This window comes from Raphanus sativus, chromosome 5, assembly GCF_000801105.2.
Source record: "Raphanus sativus cultivar WK10039 chromosome 5, ASM80110v3, whole genome shotgun sequence".
Lineage (NCBI taxonomy): Eukaryota > Viridiplantae > Streptophyta > Magnoliopsida > Brassicales > Brassicaceae > Raphanus > Raphanus sativus.
The window spans coordinates 21,035,146-21,055,844 of NC_079515.1; the positions used below are offsets into that span (position 1 = coordinate 21,035,146).

The 20,699-nt window shown below is 34.9% G+C and overlaps 1 protein-coding gene and 1 long non-coding RNA gene across 2 annotated transcripts; one reads left to right on the top strand and one right to left on the bottom strand.

The window, feature by feature from the left end:
• Nucleotides 1-223: 223 nt before the first annotated feature.
• Nucleotides 224-1,198, bottom strand: LOC108860416 (auxin-responsive protein IAA3). Its single transcript, XM_057010670.1, has 2 exons — nucleotides 672-1,198; nucleotides 224-587 (listed from the first exon to the last, which is right to left on the bottom strand). The coding sequence occupies exons 1-2, from the start codon at nucleotides 869-871 to the stop codon at nucleotides 512-514; spliced, it is 276 nt and encodes a 91-aa protein (XP_056866650.1). The 5' UTR covers nucleotides 872-1,198; the 3' UTR covers nucleotides 224-511.
• Nucleotides 1,199-16,272: 15,074 nt separating this feature from the next.
• LOC108861254 (uncharacterized) lies at nucleotides 16,273-19,673 on the top strand. The gene is made up of 5 exons (XR_001950831.2): nucleotides 16,273-16,386; nucleotides 16,501-18,222; nucleotides 18,309-18,437; nucleotides 18,652-18,855; nucleotides 19,291-19,673. It is a non-coding gene; the product is annotated as an uncharacterized LOC108861254 (long non-coding RNA).
• The last annotated feature ends 1,026 nt before the right edge of the window (nucleotides 19,674-20,699 follow it).

The following is a 20,699-nucleotide window of genomic DNA, read 5'->3' on the forward strand; positions in this document are numbered from 1 at the left end:
TCAGTCTTTTTAAGTTAACGACTCATTAGGTCTAAAGCTTATGGGAATCAGGAACTATAGATGGTATTATTATTTAGTGTAACTTGTTTGTTTCTTCATTTTGTAACCTTCAGTGTATCATTTGATCTGCAGACACCATTGTCTCATCTATATCTTTCATCAGATCTTGAGAACCTAAACAGTAAATTGGTATTGCTTGAAAATCTCTTTTGATCAATGATAACACAAAACATGTTGTCACAAACATTAGATGAACTATTCAATCTCATAACAACTTTTAATGTAATACAAAACCACAGACTAAGGACAACCTTTTGCCTTGTATCTGTAACAAAAAAGTAATTAGGTTTCAGTTTCCAGATGCTGAAGACCATTATCTACATATGAGATTTACCCATGAGGTAAAAAAAAATTGGCCATGACTTTAATTCAATCTGGTAAACCCTGACAACCTGAGAAACTCTGTTCTTTAGGTTCTTGCTTCTCTGTTAGGTTTCCTCAAGCTTTTGTCTCACACACCAGAGCCTAAGCCCTTGGCTTCTGAACCTTTCATGATCCTTAATCGCTTGCAATTACATTCAAACATCCTGCAACAGGAAACAAAAACCAATAAGACCACTTGATTTTTGTTTTGTGAAGTTCTTTTTGACAGATATACAAAGAAGACTTACTCCCATGGAACATCTCCAATAAGCATCCAATCACCATCTTTGTCTTCATAAGTAGGCACAAAGTCTGACCCTTTATATCCATCTCTCTCAAAATACTCTCCCACGGAGATCTTGAACATGGACTCTAAAGCTTTGAGCAAGTCTGAGTATCCTTTATAACAGCTCAAATCTATTTTCCTCAGGTATGGTGCACCATCCATACTTACTTTCACATAGATTCCTTGACCCTCACGATCAGATTCATTCTTCTTTGTCTGAATGTTGTTCTTCCTGTATGATCTAACTGGTGGCCATCCAACAATCTGAGCCCTGCCAAAAGGAAAAACATTGCCAATAAACCAAAATTTTGTTTCATTGCCAATCAGATTCAGAGATCTTTTGTGTGTGTTTTAAACTTACTTTCTAGGAGGGGATGTGTCTGTTTTCGTCGTTGACGACTCAATCTCATTCTCATCATCAGCTTGTAGTGCTCTCTTATTGCAAGTTACTCTTTCGCTTTGTTCACATACATTGTCTGTTCCTAGTAATCCCAGCCTCAGCTCCGTTTCCTTTAGGTTAACAAACTCATCCATTGTCTCAACAAACTTCTCTGTAACTTCTGAGTTTTCCTTAAGAGTTAGAGGAGAATAAAAGAAAGCTTTTGGGTTGTTTGAGAGGATAGAGAAGTTTATAGTAAAGATGAAGATGAGGCTTCGTGGAAGCTGAGTGTTATAAAGAAGTTAAAGAGGGAACTGTTTTTTTTTTCTTTTTTGAAAAAAGGACAAAGGAAAAAACAGCAGAGCTTATCGGTAGCAGTAACGGCAACTTTGAGGCAAAAGTGTGTCCCATCTACCTGGGGACATGTGTATGATAGACGGTCCAGATCAAATCTTTGAACCTCCACCTCATGTGGTCTGCCAATACTGACTTGTTTGTCACCTCTCTCTGTCTATCTCTGAAAGCTAAAAGTTTGGTCAGATTTCCTCATCTTCTTTACTTCAGTTCTGGTTATAGTCTTATAGATCATCTTAACGAACTCTTTCATTTTGAATTGTGTGTGATTTAGTGTTTAGATTTGATTAGTTTGTTTCAACCATACTTTTCTTTTTGTTAGCTATCAAAGGGATGGAATCCTTGTGTCTTTTCAATAGGACTTTAGATCAAAAGTTTTAACCTTTTTGTGCAAACTCTCGCCTCCAAAATTTGACAAGTACTTGGGCCCTTGAAAAGCTATAGAGCCAACAAGAGAAGTTCTCTCTTTGTCTTTCTTTACAGGGTTTTGTGAAAGCCCACAACTTTTGTCTGTATATAATATAACGATCATGACATGTCACAACCACACACGTAAAATAGTCCAGACAAGGCATCTTCCTTTTGGTTCTACAGCTCAAGGCTTAGTTAATTGTCAGCAACATCATAATGGGGGTTACAGCGTGTCATTTGGCTGTATAGGAGCGCTTCTATTTACGTCTTTGGCATGACATAATCGAAGTGAATCGGATCTAACATATGGTTTAATTTGAGTTTTCTTCCTGCTTGTAACTGAGGTTTTGCATGCATGGTTTCAGTCCTAACCGGTCTTATGAGTTATGAACAGTGATTAATAACTTTATATTCCGATCTATGTAAATATCTAGTTATGTATTATCTTTTGTAAAAAAAAATTGATAAAAATATAAGATTTAGAGATTTTCTTTAGGAACATTACATTTAATGGACTATATATATTGTTTTCTCCGTTTTGAAAATGTCATTTCAATATTTTTGATACAAATCAAGAAAATAATTGAAATGAATTTATATTTTTAATAATTACAACTTTTTTTTTTGAAAAAAAGTTAAACTCTAATCTATTAAAAACACATACCTAATTCACGGATGGGACTTGGGAGGTACAATCCATGCATGGATTCATATCCTCATGGTCACGTGTAGAGCTAACATCTCGCACTAGAGAAGAATTGAACCTTGGCATGGACCAACATGACATTCCTCTTCTAATGGAGACCACTAAACCACTACAACATAGTTAATTACAACTATTTAACTGATCATAGTGTTCATAATAAATACAGTTATCTATAAATGAACAATGTATTTTTAAAAAAATCCACTTGCTAAAATAACTAAAATAATAATCAAGGATCGCAAAATGAAAATCTGAAAAACAAAACGCTTAAAAATAACCATAGTCAGATCATCGTATCGAATGAAGATGAGATGGATGTTATATTTTAGTACTCCTCCTGTTTCAATTTGTAAGTAGTTTTAGATAAAAACACTAGTATCAATAAAACTATTATTTTTTTAAATATATCATTTAATATACAAATTAACCAATTAAATAAAAGCAAACATATTTTTATTGGTTACACAATATACAATCAATGCAAAAATTAAATTGAAATGTTAAAACTATTTAGATTTTGAAACAATTTTTTTAGCTAAAACTACTTATAATATGAGACGGAGGGAATATCAAAACTCTAAAATAAAATAAAAACTCTAAAATGATATTTTTGTGTAGCAAAAAGTAAAATAAAATGATATCTTTTACTTGTTTACTTTTAATGATATAGAACAAGAGTATCCATTACCAAAAAAGATAGCTTCAAAACCTAATTTAGTTATGCTCATTATAGCGGGGTAATGATGATTCGTTGTTAATCGTATTTGCCGACAAAATAATCAAGGCTCCTACATAACATGGCATGGAATATCGCCAACCATCATCGAGACCGTACACCTGTAATGAAATCATATAAGGAATAGAGATGTGGGTCCCATGTAACACGGAATCGTCGGTGATGACTTGCAATTGGATAATATTTTAAGATTAATTAAATGGGCTGGGCCGACGAAAATTGGACTCTTTTTACTTCGACGGCGTTCTGGACCACTTCTGTCTTCTCACTATACTCTCAATAACCTTTTCTATTTTCTTAATTACATAGCAAACTTTATAATTTTTTTATCCACAATTTTTTTTGCCTATTTGATTTGACTCAAACTAGACTCGAATCCTGGGTTTCCTCATTGCTTTCAGGGATCTGTTTAAACCCTTTTCATTATTTAATTAATTTTAATTTTAGTTAGGACCTTTTCAGGGATATGCTATTTTGCCTTCTTTTTTTATGGCCAAGGAAAATTTCTACTCTCTCTCCTTCGTGATAATTTATGTTTTAGAAAAAAAAACTATTTCTTAAAAATTCATATTTTACATCTTCAATATATATAATAATAGTAAATTGTAAATTTTAAAGATATTTATTGCGTTTGCTGAATTTTATTTGGTTAAAAGTTATAAGAAATAGTAAATCACAAAAAATAATATATTTATAATTAAAAATTTACGTGCTTTCTTAAAATATGCGAAAACTCTAAAATATATATTATTTTGGAACAAAGAAAATATTATTAATTAATTTGAATTAACAAAAAAATACTTCTTCTATTTCACAAAAAAATATTACTTGAAGGTTTTCACACATATTAAAGAATCATTTGAAAATAATAGATATTCACATACTAGATATTTTTATTCTATCTAATTAATACACTAATACAATGTGGTTGAAAATGAGCATTTATTTAAAATTTTGCATTGAAAATACAAAACAACATTTTTTTTGAAAGAAGAATAAAACTCTAAAACGACACTTTTTAAAAAGTCATGGAGTAGTAGTTAATCTCCAATTCTCCCTCTATAAATATATATAAAAAAGATAAAAGCATAAAATGTAAAATTACATGTACCTGTATTTTTTTTTTGTCATCACATGTACCTGATTAAAATAATAGTTTTGTATTGTATATTTTTAGGCCATGCTATATAAAACAGAAATGGGAAAAGTAAAGTTAGTATATGAGTCTATATAATCAAGGATTCAAGCTACAAGTTTTGAAAACTAGAACATAATTTATACTTTTTTTTAGCAAACATAATGTATACTCTTTCATATCTTTTTGGTAATAAGTCATCCAAAGGAAAAAAAAAACTTTAGGGCTAGAAGAATATTGTATAGATATTGAAACTGTTTTCCCTATTAATCTTTGGAATTATTGGACAGGGAATAATGTTTACCGGTCAAATGTGATCAATAAAGCGATCCACCAAATCTCTTGTATGATAATTTCATCCCACTATTTACCGAACTTATGGATTTTGCAAATCGTCGTTGATCTCACCGTTAAAGTTTTTGGGATCATCCAACTATCAGATGTTTTTAGATCCCGATACATTTGATTACCCATTTAACGATGATTTTAAGGAATGGTTTAATAAGAGCAAACTATAGTTATATTTTTTTGTTCAAAGCAAACTATAGTTAATATTTTTGAACAAATAAATGTACTCAGTTGCATACCGATGACCTGATGGCCATGTATATACAACATTTGACGTACAACCATTGCAATAGCCGCGGAGTACTGAATAAGAAAATACTGCAAAATTATCTAATACTAATACAATTAGATCGATTTAAATCAGTCAATTAATTTAACTGCTTTTAGGAATTAAGTAATAGACATTCCAAGCAGTGGTTGATTGGTTCGAATGTGATTTTAAAAATTTAGTTGTAGTGAAATTAGCTGTGTAAAGTTATTATTTTAGATTTTTTGCAGAGACTTTTGATCTAGTTAAATTTGTTGTAACTGTAAGTTATAAACTGTAAATATTTTAAAATAAAATATGTGAAATATGTAATGTATATAAAAAATAATTATTTTATCAATTAAATAATTTATATTAATATTTTTATAAATTATCAAAGTTTACTGTTATTTAAAATGTGATATGTAAATAATAATGATGTTATTTAAAATATTTCAATAATTTTAAAAACACCAAAAACTAAATTAAATATTTAAAGATGTTTTAATTATGATTATCTAATTTATTTTATATTATAGATATTTATTTTATTTTACAGATTCTACAACCTATAAAAGAAAGTTTTAGGTTTTATACCTAAAATACTTAAAAAAAAATTTGCTTTATTTTTTTTTTGCTGTAACTTTAAAAATAAAGCTAAAACAAGTTTTGTTAAAATTTATAGAAACTTGAAATAGGTTTTTAACTAATAAAAATAAAGCTACAACGTTATTGGTAAAGTTTAGTTATTTAAAAATAAATAAAACTAAAGTAAGGAGATAAAATCCAACCAATCACCTACACACTGATTATTCCCCACCATTAGGCTATATTGTTAAGAGTTTTGCCCATATATATTATATATAATATCATGAACTGAGTGATTTTCGAATATTTACTTTTTATGATATAATCAAGAAATCATTTTATCTAAATGATTTTTACAAAAGACTAATTATACATGGACTAGAACAATAGAATACATATAATTGATTCTCTACATTTGTATTGACCATGATATAATAATATTACTGATTTCTATTGATGTTGTTGTTTTTTTTTTTTTTTTTTTTTTGTCAACAAACACAGACTCATATAGACTCTGTGAACCAAACTGGTAGCTCCGCATCCAAATGGACGACAAAAGACGCTTGCTTCCTTGCACTACGTGCTAAGCTATCCGCCCTTTTATTTTGTGTCCGTGGTATATGAACGAGCTCTGAACTGGTGAAACTCCTCCTCAAGGCTCTAATATCTTCTAAGTAACTTGCAAAGGCTGGCCATTCTTCTGGTTCCGAAACCATCTTCACCAACTGAGAACAATCCGTTGCAAACGTGACTGAGAATTGTCTTAAATTCCTCATACATTCCATCGCCCAAATTAACGCCTCCATTTCTGAATGTAATGGCGAACTAGTGGCTCTTGTATTCCTTGCACCCATAAGTCCGTCATAACCTTCCAAGGTGCTATACCATCCTTGTCCCGAAAAATTATCCTGCCCTTTCCATGATCCATCTGTGAAACACCATCTACCTGGTATTGTTGGGGTTGTCGCCTGAGATCCTGGAAGATGGCGATCTGTACCCTGAGCGGGAATGACTTGTGCCTCAGCCCATAATAATGCCTCCGTTTCCGCCAATTTTAGTGTATCCATTGGGTCAATATCCATATTACTAAACACTTTATTATTTCTTGCTTTCCATATATACCAAAGGATCCATGCAAACTGATGATCATCCATTGCCGGTTGCATTCTCCAAAATAAATAATCCATATTTGTAAACAAAGCATGTGTTGGAAAACAGGCTGGGTTTGTTGGGATTTTCGACAACGCCCATATCTGAATTGCCGGTGGACACTCGAAGAAAACATGATTTATTGATTCTTCGGGTGCCCCACACCTGTCACAAATAATATCTCCCTTTAGTCCTCGTGCCTTTAGATTCTTTTTTACCGATATACATCCTGAAAGTAATTGCCATAAAAAATGTTTCATCTTCGGTGGACACTTTATTTTCCAGCAAAACGCCTTCAAAGAAGAGATCGAAGGACCATGTACTTGTAGTGTTTTATCTTTATCCGGATAAACCCGTTCAATTTGATAACCAGATTTAACCGTGTACTTTCCATTCATTGTAAAATGCCAACCATCCCTATCATCCAATCTTGATCTGCTCAGTGGCAAACTCTCGATTATTTTTGCATCAAGTGGATCGACCAATGTCATTATAGCCTGAATATTCCAAGTTCTCGATGTTGCATCAATAAGAGCATCCACCGTGAGATCTGGAAAAAGAGAGTGATTATTTTTATTTGCTGGTCTCGGGCGAGTGGATGGAAGCCACGGATCATTCCATACTGAAATAGAAGATCCTGTTCCCACCCTTTTGATTAGTCCTTTGCTAACCAGAGATCTAGCAGAGACAATACTACGCCATCCATAGGACGCCGAGTACGATCTAATTGGTTCCAGGGGGGATGCATTCCGAAAATACCGTCCCTTGAACACTCGGGAGAATAAAGAGTTTGGTTTCTCTAGTAATCTCCATAATTGTTTCCCCAACATAGCCGTGTTAAAATCCGTAAAGTCCTTGAAACCCAAGCCACCCTCCTCTTTAGGGCTACATACTTTGTCCCATGATTGCCAATGCATTCCTCTTGTGTTACCTGAAGGACTCCACCAAAATTGAGCCACTGCACTTGTAAGCTTCTTGATAATCGTTTTCGGAATACGAAAACAGGACATTACATGATTTGGTAAAGCCGTGGCTACTGATTTTATAATAACTTCCTTTCCTCCCTTGGTGAAAAATTTAAACGTCCATCCATTAATCCTATTATTTAAGCGTTCCTGGACAAACCCAAATACCTGTGTTTTTGGTCCACCCAGGTTTTCTGGGATTCCTAAATATGATCCCATACCACCCAGATTTTGTATCCCCAGAACATCCCGAAGTTCCTGTCTCTTAGATTCCTCAATCTTATGTCCAAACTGAATTGACGATTTGTCAAAATTTATCTGCTGTCCTGATACCCCCTCATATTCTTTCAGGATCCGAAGAATAACCTGGCACTCCTCCTTTTGTGCTCGACAAAAAAAGAGACTGTCATCTGCAAACAGCAAATGAGAAATCGGTGGGCAAGCTCTCGCTACCTTTATACCCGTCAATAATTTCCCCCTCTCCGCCTTCTTAATATTTGCCACCAAAGCTTCAGTACACATAATGAACAGATATGGAGATAAGGGATCCCCTTGCCTAAGACCCCGCTGTGGAATAATATGACCTTTTGGTTGTCCATTCAAAAGTACTCTGTACTGTACTGTAGAGATGCAACCCATCATTAAATGGACCCAATGAGGAGCAAAACCTAATTTAGAGAGGAGCGCTTGAATGAAATTCCACTCCACTCTATCATAGGCTTTGCTCATATCCGTTTTAATTGCCATAAACTTTCCCTGGCATGATTTATTTGTCCTCAGACCATGAAACATTTCTTGAGCAATAAGAATATTATCCGAAATCAACCGTCCAGGTACAAAAGCCGATTGAGTTTCCGAAATCAGTGCCGGAAGACACGACTTTAATCTCTGACACAAAACCTTTGATATAATCTTGTACCCAACATTACAGAGGCTGATGGGCCTAAGTTCCGTCATCTTTGTCGGTCTCTCCTTTTTAGGGATCAAACATATATTCGTAATGTTTAATCTTTCATCCAATTCTCCTGTTGTCAAAAAATTATTGACCATGTCCACAATATCCTTCTTAATAATGTGCCAAGAGTGTTGAAAAAAGAGGGCCGTCATTCCATCTGGTCCAGGAGCTTTCTCCGGATGCATCATAAATAAAGCTTGCCGCACTTCCTCTTCCGTTGCCAATCGTATCAGCCGTTCGTTCATCTGTGGCGTAATTGTGGGAACTATCTCTTCTAGAAAAGCATCGAACTCAAATGGAGAACTAGTTTCGAATAATTCTCCAAAATAGTCCACAGCCACCTTCTCCACCCCTTGTTCCTCCACTATCCAATTTCCATTATTATCATAAAGACCGACTATCCTATTACGTGTTCGACGTTGTTTTGTAAGAGCATGAAAGAATGCCGTACTTCGGTCCCCTGCTGTATTCCACATATTTCGACTCTTTTGGTGCCAGTATTCCTCCTCATCTTTATAAGCCTCTTGCAATTTCCGTGAAACTTCTATAATATCCTCCTGTGTCCTATTATCATCCATTTGTACCTCCTCTAATGCCTTTTGCAGTTCTCCAATCTTCTCCTTTCCATAGGGTGGATTATTCTTCCGCCATGTAGAAATTTCATGTCTACAGTTGGTTATTTTTGATACAAAATCCTCGCTCCCAGCCTGATCCGGGTTTCCCCCTGCCCTTGCCCGCCAGCCCCTCTCAATTGTATCTAGTAATCCTTCCTGACCAAGCCATCTTTTATCAAACCTAAACTGGCCCCTACTCTTTTTAAATTTGTTATCCATATAAGCCACCACCGGCCGGTGATCAGACCCCACCAGTCGTAAATATTCTGTATATGAGCACGGGAATAGGGTATGCCAATCCTCATTCGCTAGTGCTCTGTCTAAACGACATCTGACCATCTTTTTATTTCTCCTCCCTTGCCAAGATAATTTATTACCTCTTGCTGGGAATTCCAGTAACCCGGTATTCCTAATCATATTATTAAATGGAACGAAAGATTCTGCACTCCGTAGATTGCCCCCGTCCTTCTCATGATTTCCGGTTATTTCATTTAAATCCCCAATAATAAACCACGGTTCCGATCTTGCCAACCCATATCTAGTCAATCTCTCCCATACTTGCTCTCTCAGTTTTTGTACCGGCTCTCCGTATACAAAAGTCATAAAGACTCTTTTCCCCAGAATTACTGCTTCCACATCTATCATTCGATTACTCGAATATAATATTTTAATTTGATGCTCATTGTTATAATAGAGAGCTAACCCACCACTCTTTCCAATAGGATCCACCGTAACCAAATTATCATATCCGAAATGGGATTGAAAACCCTGAAGAAAAGCAAAATCTTTTTTTGTTTCTGAGAGGAACAGAAAATCTGGTTTATGAATTTGCCATATTTCCCGAAGATAACTGATTGTCCATTTACTCCCTGCACCTCTACAATTCCAGCTTAACACTTTCATTAATTTTGATTTTGTTTGGCTCAATCGAGCTTATCATTAGGTATAAGGAGACCCTGTTACATTCAACCCTGCACATCCATGTAAAAAGACATAACCTTCCGTAGAACCTGATTTCAAATAAATTCTCAAAACTAATGTTCCAACACGTTTTTGTAAATCCAACCCCTTTCCAAAAATCCAATATTTGAATACCATCATATGTGTTTGTGCAGGTCCACCTAAAATAAACGAGCCTTGCAGGAAGGCAAATATTTCCAGCATCTACTAAAACCCACACAAGAATTCCTATGGCCTTTAGAAACCAAATAGCATCCCCCTTTCTCCCCATATATATTTTCCTCCATGCCTGCCGTACCTTTTTAATGGTACCGGTTTCCGTTGCCCCCATCCATGTAATCTTGATTAGTACTGGGTTTAAGGAGACCCAGCACCACTCTCTGCTTGCAAACTGATGCCAAAACTGTACCAACCATAACTTATATCCTGAATGGAATACTCTCTTCCACCTTGCATACCTAAGCAAAATACAGCGAACCTGATACAATTGCTTTCCAATCCGTAAGTCTAACCAACCCGACCAACGCCAAGAAAAAAGTAAACCAGTTTTATTTCTTTCATTGCAACATAAACGGGATACACCCGAAGCCCACAAGTAGAGCCAAAAGAGAACATAAACAAAGAAACAACCATTGAAAGCACCATTGCTCATAGAGCTTATTAAACAACAAATAAGAAAGAAGCCAAACAAGCAAGCCATAACCTGCAGGCAACAAGAGATATCATAGGATGTATCTATCATTTAAAGCTTTGAGTTCCTTCTTTCGGGTTTGAAGTACCCTTCCCATCCGTTCTTTTATTACCACCTCCATTACGGGGACCAGTCTTTGCCGCAACCCGTTTGCGTGGAGAGAGCAGAGCTGTAACATTTCTCATCTTGGAGCTTCCCATCGCTCCCCCCGGTTGTTTGAACAGACGCTTACGTGTACCTTCCGTTTTTTCCACCTCTAAATATGCAAGTCCCTCTTCCTCTCTGTTGCCTTGCGGAACGACAGTATCAAGCTCCGCTTCCAAAGCCCCCGAGTCCTCTTCCTGTTCCTTGCTATCCTCCTCCAGAAAACTCTCCGAGAATTCCTGATCATCAAACTCAGCATCCATATCAATTCCATGTTCAAGTAAACTAGCCTTAATCTCATCCATATCCATCACATGATCATCAGTCACCTCTTCTGATTCCTCTACCATTTCTCTAACCGTTTGTAGGCCCTTAGCCACATCTACTGGGTTCGAAAGTACCTCATTTCCCTCTGCCTGTGTATTAGAAAGAGCATCCTGGAACTCTTGGGACGGTGTGTTCTGCGCCAACCTGCGCTGTGGAGAGACTGCATCCAACTTGATCTCCCCTTCTTCCGGTCCGTCATCTGGAGCCACGGTTGTAGTAATCTTACCATTGCTCACTCCACCTCGTTCTCCCTGGTCCCTTCCCCTCTGCTCCTCATCGCGAGAGTGCTTTTGACGAGAACCTTCGCTACTGCCCTGATAAGGTCCCCTCTTATTGTAGCCTGACCTATTGCCCTTCTCCGCTACCTTAACCCATTGCCCCTCTTTATCATCATGCATTTTCCCTTTCCCCTTCCCATACTGATCCCGATTCTCCCTCCCCTTATACTGTGAACTCCCATTGCCATTGAGGACGACTCCCTTATAGCTCCGAGCCCGGTCTTCATGCTTCTCCCCATCGTGTCTCCCTCCCACTCCATCCCTGATATCTCTTTTCCTCTCAGGACTCTTCTTGCGCAACAAGCAATTCTCCTCTTTGTGGTTAAGGCTGCCACACTCCTGACAAAAACCAAAAAGCTTCTCATAGCGGAGAGAAACCGAAAGTTCCACCCTGTCGTAGAACTCCCCTCCTTTGAACTCCATACTTGTTTCGAAGCAGAGCTCTTTGAGGCTATCTACCACCACCTGTACCCTCCCATTCTCCACATCAACACCAATTGTCTTGCCTACAGCATCCCCAAGACTCTCCAACGTGGGAGCTGTACGAAGTTCCATTGGAACCCCCACAGGTCTTATCCAAAATGGTATCTCCGAGGGAAAGCTTTGAGCCTTCATAGGTTGCCAACGAGCCAACGCTAGCATCCAGTAATCAAAATGGTAAGGTTGATTCATCAACACCACATTCATATCTTCCTCTCTTTCGAACACAAATTGGAACCTGCCAAAACCCAAGTCTGAACCGCTCACCCTGTTTTCCAAATGCCATATCTTTGGCAGGTTCTGAAACAGAGCCTTCATGTCCTGCTCTGGTGGATTCAGACACCTTCCAATAAGGGTCTTTGAGAAGCTCTTGATGAGAGCCGAATTGTCGAAATGAGGTACCGAAATCTTCAACCTCTTCCGAGTCCCTTCACCATTTGAACCAATCCCAGAAGACCCAACCAAATGACCCTGCGTCATTAGAAACCCAGTAAGAACAATGAGGAAACTTTTTGTTTTCTTTGCGTAAAAGAATAAAGGGTATGAACTGATAGCAATTGTGAAACAAGAGCTCCTTTTATATTGAAACCCAATGCCCATCTCCCCCCACCAAAGTTTACGCCCATGTAGCCAATCAATCTCCACCATATCCATAATTATGTTCGCCATATCATAATTAAGCCCCAAATCACACCAAAATCCCCACTCAAAACTTTTATCTGATACTTGACAACTCGTCTTTTTCCTTAAACCAACCTTCCCATTACAAAAGAAGAGCAAAAGGTCCGACATACCTTTACTACTAATCGATTGTGTCTTTATGTTGGCCCAAATCAAAATCTTTGTCCCCTTAATAGCCGATCTCCTTGTGATCTCCCCGATCCCTCTTTCCTTAAGAGAATTGAATCCCCACGAATCCGATTTATCCCCCCGATTCCTGTTGACCGCAACACCTTCCAAATTCCCCGTCAGAATGAACCCCTCCGTCGCCCCGATTCCCGGATCCCATCCGGTCACACCCTCCGTAACCATCAAACTTCGAAACCCACGAACCCTAGTTCGCCCTTTTCATCGCCTTTTTGAGAGAGAAAATTATTTAGAATTCAGAAAAATGTTTGGTTTGTCTATTGATGTTGTTGTTATATCCTTTAAACTGGAATATATATATGATTTATCATCTAAATTATATGATGAATTTACCATGATATTATATAACCAATTGGTTTACATTAGTGTTGTAGCTGTATCATTGTCTAAATTCGAAGACTGAAATTTTATTATATATATCTTTGTTCTTTTTTTTCTATGCATTATCTATTGATAATAAATTTAATAACTAAGTGGATTTTCATGTATTCATTAAAAGTGTAAACACAGTAAAAATTAAGCACGGGCATTCGGAGTCACAATCGGGTTTCATTTTTTTTTATTTATCAAAATCAGCTCAATTCGGATTATTTGAAATTTTTGTCCGGGACCGGTTCAGGTTCTATCGGGTTCGGGTTGGGGTTAGTAAATCTTCAAAGAACCGGTACAACCCAATGTACTTTCGGGTTCGGATCCCAATAGGTTATTCGATTTAAAAATATCTGATTTGTATCTACTTTATAACCAAAACATAAGTAAAATTGGTTTGTTTTGGTTTCAAATACCTAATTTGTACCTTTTTATAACTAAAACATAAGTAAAATCGATTTAAAAATAAGAAATGAACATCAACCATGACCATTCAAAATCAAACAAAAAAAAAACATATTTTTGATAAAAATAAAACCAAATAAATGAAATCATAAAACGAAAACCACGACCTCATGAAATGAGAAAATTATTTAATGAAAACAAAATCTAAATCTAAATATTTTAAAATTCAACAACCACATTTAACCATCAACCTTCATGTACTAGAACCACCAACATTTACGTAATAGATAAGTATTTTAGATGTTCAATATATATCAATGTATCTTGAATACATATTAGAAATTGATATCATGTTTGGTATACGATCTTTCTGAAGTTTTGAATGTTTCGGGTTCTATTGGATATCTATTTAGATTCAGATTCGGTTCGGATAATACCCATAACCCGAAATACCAAAAAACAAGATCCATTCGGTATTTATGTCGGGTTCGGATCGATTCAGATTCATTTTTTATCGGATCGGGTGCAGTTCAAATTTTCGGGTTCGGTTTATTTTCCCAGCCCTAGTAGAAATTATGTTCAGGGGTGTTCTCAACAAATTATGTTTGTATTTACAATCTCAGAAGATTGTTTGGTTACAAAAAAATGTTGTGTTTTCTTTAAATGCAAACATAATAAATAATGATTAACTGACAAAACTCACTAGTTCTACAACCAATTGATTATCCTGGTACCATATACACATATTTAAATTAATTAGCAAAAAAACACTAGTTTTACAACCAATTGATTAATTATTTTAACCGATATATGCATAAGACTCATGGTAAATGATTTATTGTGTCTTTAGAACACACACAAAAAAATTGCTGGTGTTGACTGTTGAGAAAAGTATTGACGTAAACTAAGTTGTTTTGAGTCTCAGAAGTGTTGTAGTTTTCACAAGAAATAACAAAATACAGTTTAGTCAATGTGAGCTTATTGTTTGGTTTTGTCGTTTTAACTGCATGCATGCATGTCATTTGGCTGCACTCTTTAAATGTGAGATGTATATTCCAACAACCAATTTAAATGAGAAAACTTAAGAAAAAAATAATAAAGGGGAAAGAAAAAATAAATGAAAATTATGAAAAATTGGTACCCCTAAATAAAATTGGCATTTCTACGATCATTTCTAATATATTTTACTATTTCCACCTCTAAAATAAATAGTCTCTATAATAAAATTGAAATATACTACAATGTATTTTTAATAGTATTCTCTATATATAGAATAAAAAATAGAGAAATGCTATTTTTTTTATATATAAAAGAAAAAATAGAGATATCTATTATAGTTATGGTTTTTTTAGAGCATCTCCAACCCCACTCTATTTTTTTTTTTTGTAAAAATCCCACTCTATTTTTCACTCTAAAATAGAGTTTAGAGTAAAAAATGCTCCAATGGTACTCTATTTCTCACTTATAATAGAGTGAAAAATAGGTTTACTCCAAATATAGAGTAAATTATTTTTTCTTTGTTCATCACTCTATTTTATACTCTAAAATAGAGTACTATTGGAGCAAACTCCATCTTTATTATAGAGTCACTCTATTTTAAAGTAAAAAATAGAGTGAATCCTTGGAGATGCTCTTATATCCATACGAAAGTACACATGGTGCTCACACAATCGTATCGTGCAAGTTAACATGCAGCACACACAAATATATATATATATATATATATATATATATATATATATATATATACTTTTGATAGCAAGTCATTAATTTCTACATGAAGCATATATATAACATTCAAGCTTAATATTAATACTTAATGTATATTAATAGAAAAATGAAATAACCAACGCAAGTTGGCCTAGTGGTGATTACTTGAAGGAGCTTCGGCCCCAATACGAGAAACCATCTGGATTCGATTCGTGTTGGCCACCTGCCTTGTGGAGTTACTGTCCGCAAGTATCCGGATTGCAGACCTCCAGGGGATTAGTCGGTTGACAGTCGGAAAAGCATGTGCGGATTACGGGCCCTCGGGCAAACGGAAACCACGTATCGGATTACGGGTTGCCGGATATCCCTGGTTTAAAAAAAATAATAGAAAACTGAAATGAAAACAAAATAGTTAATCTAGATTACACATCAAAGGTGGTCACCAACAATCTTGAACAAAAAGGGTGGTCTCGTATATTCTTGTGATTATTGATATAGAAATTTGGTTGCATGCACTGGTCCAATCTCATTAAAGTTTCGCATAGAGTCCAATTATATGTGCGGGCAATTTTTTAGTCTAGTCATGTACGTTCAGTCGAGAATTTATATTATTCACTACTGGTTTACGGTTATCAGGTGAATTCCATAATCCGTGTATATATTCCGATAAAGTAGATACACATTAATGAATAATCACGACAAAATGATGTGATATATAAGACAAACGTGACCCCAAAAAATATACAAAACATTGGGGGGGTTTCTTGATTTGAAAACTGAGGAGAGTTTTTTGGAATACAAAAAAAAAAGGAGAGAAAGAGGTAAAAGAGAGGGATGTAGACAAATCAAGGAAACAGAAGTAGGGTTTAAGATGTTTTTGCCTCTGAATTTTGTTGGATGTAACTTGTCCCTCAGCATCTCCATGTTTTTCTGCTTCTCACTAATTTAAATTTTCGTTTTGGAATTTATGCAGATGTTATTGTACTGTCTACTCTTTTGGATTTCGATGTCGCTCATGTGCCCTCTCAATTCCCGTAGGGTGATTTTTCTTTTTCCGGTTCAAAACCCTTACGACTATATACGTTACGGCTAGTACGTGTCATCTGAAAGTGTACCGTATTCAAATTTACGTCCAACTGAAATATAGACGATATTATCGTAATTTTCTTTAATGAATTTAAATTTATTCAGCTAAAAAAACTTTTTACATCTAGTGCTTTCTGTTTTAAGAATTAAAGAATCAAAACTGAAAAACTTCTATCTATGGTGTGCAGTGTGCTTCGTGTACTATTAAATAACAATTAAGGCTCAGCAAAAAAAATTGGATCTAAAGAAACGAATCAAATACGATTCAAAAAAGTTCAATCTCTCTTGAATCAAAACTGGTAAAAATATCCAAACGCATCCAGAATTTTAGTTTCTCAAAATTTGGATCTAAATTCGATCTAAAAGAAAATATTTCGGATACCTAAGATAATTGAATCACAATAATATATTTAAATATATTAATTATATTTAGATATATTTAAAAAAAATTTCTGAATTATCCAAAATACATTTAAAAAAAATAAAAGTAAACATAAAAAATACTCAAAACACTAGAAATACCTTAAATATCTACAGGTTCTCCATCCAAATATTTAAACTGAATTAACTTTCATGAAAGTTTTAGATTTTTAACATATATTGTTCAAATTTATATACTGTACACAATTTTTTTTTTTTTTAGATTTAGGGTACACTGAAATATTAATTTTATATAATATAAGTGGATATCCGAACTTGAACGGAAACTGCAAAAATCTAAACTAAATCTGAATCGAAATTTATAAATACTCAAATAGACTTAACTATATAACCATAAAAATTTGAAACTCGAATAGACCAAAACCATACATGTACTCAGATGCCCACCTCTATCATACATATAAGTACATCACTTATAAGTAAAACAACCACTTATAAGTCTAAGGTCGATTATATATCACCTAATTTAATATCAATTATATGAGGTTAATGTTAAAAAGAAAAGTGATATGCTCCTTAAAATATTGGAGCTACATTGTTTTAAGAAAATGTTTTTTTTGTTTTATTATATTCTCATGATAAAGCATTGATGTTATAAGTGAAGAAATAAACAATAACTTTCTGAAGGCCAGTTTCAAAAAAGAAAACAATAACTTTTTTTTGACAAAAAATAACTTTTTTGACAAAAATAACTTTTTTGACAAAAAATAACTTTCATCGTTTATACATTTAACATTTATATTCTTCATACTAAATGGATATGGTCAATAGCCATCACATCATCTTCATTATCGTGTATCAAATGATCACAAACATGCCTCTCAATATCTCAAAGCACCTCCAACGCAGGCTCATAACAAGTCCTTAACCCAAATCCTTAAGGTAAAAGGATTAAAAAAATATTAAAAAAATTTGTGTACCTGAGAATTGATCCTTAATTAAGAGGATTATGAGACTGATCCTTAGTGCGCTGGCATGACGCTATTGGTTCTAGAGTTCCTTGTCTCTTTCTTCCTCTCGTTGAATTTTTCTCAGAAATTTGGTTTGATCGACGAAGAGAGAAAAAAATGGGGCAACAGCAATCGAAAGAGGAATTGCTGTTTCAGCAAGTGAGATACGGTAAGGCTGAAGGGATCGATCTCTTCGTCGCGAAGGAGCTGACCTCGAGGTTCAATTTCTTTGTTCAATTTTCCTCCTAAATTAGGGTTTTTTTTTTCTTTTTCGTATAATTTTGTGTGTGATTTGGGATTGTAGTGGATGGATAGAGAAGCTAAAACGCCTTTGATAATGGCTTGCATGAACTCCGAGCTTTACGATCCAAGACTTTGATCGAGTTGGGTGCTACTGTTAATGCTTATCGTCCTGGTACGACTTGAATCAAATGTGAGTTTAGTTGTTGCGTCTTTGTCTTATATGACTTAATTTTGATGTTTGGTAGCAAATCCACTTGTTCTCAATGATGATTGTCGAATATGCTTTCTTCTTCTCTTTCGTTTATTCCTTTCTTCCTTCACAGATAATTGGGATATTGCTATTGGGTTCACTTTCCATCACCAGAGCTGATTGTTACTCTGAATTTGATGATTCCTTTTTGCAGTGATTAAGCAGAGTCTCTCTGTCTTTAGCATGCGCTATACCAAAATCTAGTTCTTGAAATGTTGATAACCGGGTTGAGAAGACTCTTTCTACTACTCTCTGATTAACTGAACTGAACGAGGAGAGGCGGAGCTTGAAAGCTGAGGCAGCTAAGGTTAGAGCTGAGGCACGCAAGATATTCCAGGAAGAGTTAAGGAAAACGCTGGTAACGTTCCTTCAACTTTCTTCTTCACATGAGACTCTGTCTAGTGGAAAACCATGATGGGTCTTTGAACAAGTAGTTAGTATAGTCTGTGAGATTTAAAAGTTTAAAAAACATTTGGCCTCCTACCTGTTGATCAAACATAAGACACTTTTTTAGTTATTAGATTTTGCATTTGTTTGTGCTGGAGAGTAGAGAAGACACACACACACACTCTTGCGTCTTGCCTAATGGGGTTTTCATTTAATTCATTTAATGTACTCGGTGGCTGTAAAGTTGATACTCTCAGGTACTAGTCTGAGTTCATTCCTACTGTCTTTTGGTACTACTAGACTGGTAGCAGTATGGTCTAGTGTGTTTTTCTTCTTCTTGTAAGTTGTAAAACGATTTTAAGAAAGTGATTTGAGTGATAGAGCGAACGGTTTTGTGTTTATAAAGTTGCAGATGAATGAAAGGGAGGAAAAGCTGGAATATTTGAGAATGAAGGGACAAAAAAGGGAAGATGAGAAGAAAGCGAGGAAGAAGCTGGTGCATGAGCAGAGTTCATTGTGGATCGAGCCTTAAGAAATTGAGAAGGGAGGCCCTGCTTGACTCCACTTCTCTCTGCTGAAAGAGACTACTCCTCTTCTTCAAATTGAGAGAAATCAAAGACGTTTTTAGTCTTTTTGCATTTGGTAGATAAGTTCAAAACATATGCATTTCACATTATAATTTTTTAACTCAATGCAATTGACAATATTGTTTCACTTCTAAACATATGCATTTCACACTATAATTTTTTTTTCCTAAGGATTCCTAAATGGAGTACACCATTGGACTGATTTTTTGGATTATAATTCTTAACTCTTCAAAAAAGAAAAAAAAATTATTAAAGTAAAGCCTAAGGACTCCAATGGTAGTCTCACCATTGGAGATGCTCTGATACTCTGCTTCTTTCATAAGAAAAAAAAGGATTTCGTCCACGAAAGATAGATGATGTATATCATCCATCATACCTTCAAGTGAATCAGACTATGATCGTAAATAAGAAAACGTGGCTTTCCTATCAACTAATTGCGCCACACAAAATATTCTATATTCAAGTACAAATTATATATTATGTACGTATAATGTCTTTTAACAATCGATTTAATATGTAAAACTGGGACATATATAAAAAAATTTCGATAACCACCAGACTGTTGTTGTTCGCTACAAACTGAAAAGTGACTTTAGTTATATACATTATTATTCTAAAATTACCACGAGTAACGGAGCGTTTATATGTGTCTAGATACACATTTCGTTCTATATATATGTGGTTTTTTTTTTGAGAAAATATATATATGTGGGTTTTAACAAATAAGTTAATGAGATGCATTGTATACTTTATTTTGTGTTGGTGGAATGAGAATATTTATATACAAGAGGGCTGCACTTTTATTGTGGGATGTATAATTGAATCATGTGGGTGTGATATGCATAATTGGAAGGTTCCGGCAAAGAATCTTACGGCGAAAATCAAACAAAAACTATATAGTTAAATATATTATAGTTGGAAGTCAAAAAGCATAATATATTTATATTAATTAAGAACACTCTGATATGTATATATCTCTAATTCTCTACTGATACACTCTGATATGAGATGTGTGCAACCTCGCCACCTAAATGGCTAACCCTTTTAGTCTTTTACTACACTCATATCGTTATAAAACGATCGACATATTGACCAAAAAAAGAACTACATTACAACTGGAACTATATGGAAATATATATATATATGATGTTATTTTGGAATATATATATATATATATATGATGATGTTGGAAGAATATAATGGGAATTTCCCCCACGTCGAACATAAC

Bases quoted from the DNA above. Each gene is read 5' to 3' on its own strand.
- LOC108860416 (XM_057010670.1), bottom strand. From the start codon at position 871: ATGGATGGTGCACCATACCTGAGGAAAATAGATTTGAGCTGTTATAAA. The intron at 588-671 runs GTAAGTCTTCTT...TTCCTGTTGCAG, and splicing joins ATTGGAGATGTTCCATGGGA to GATGTTTGAATGTAATTGCA.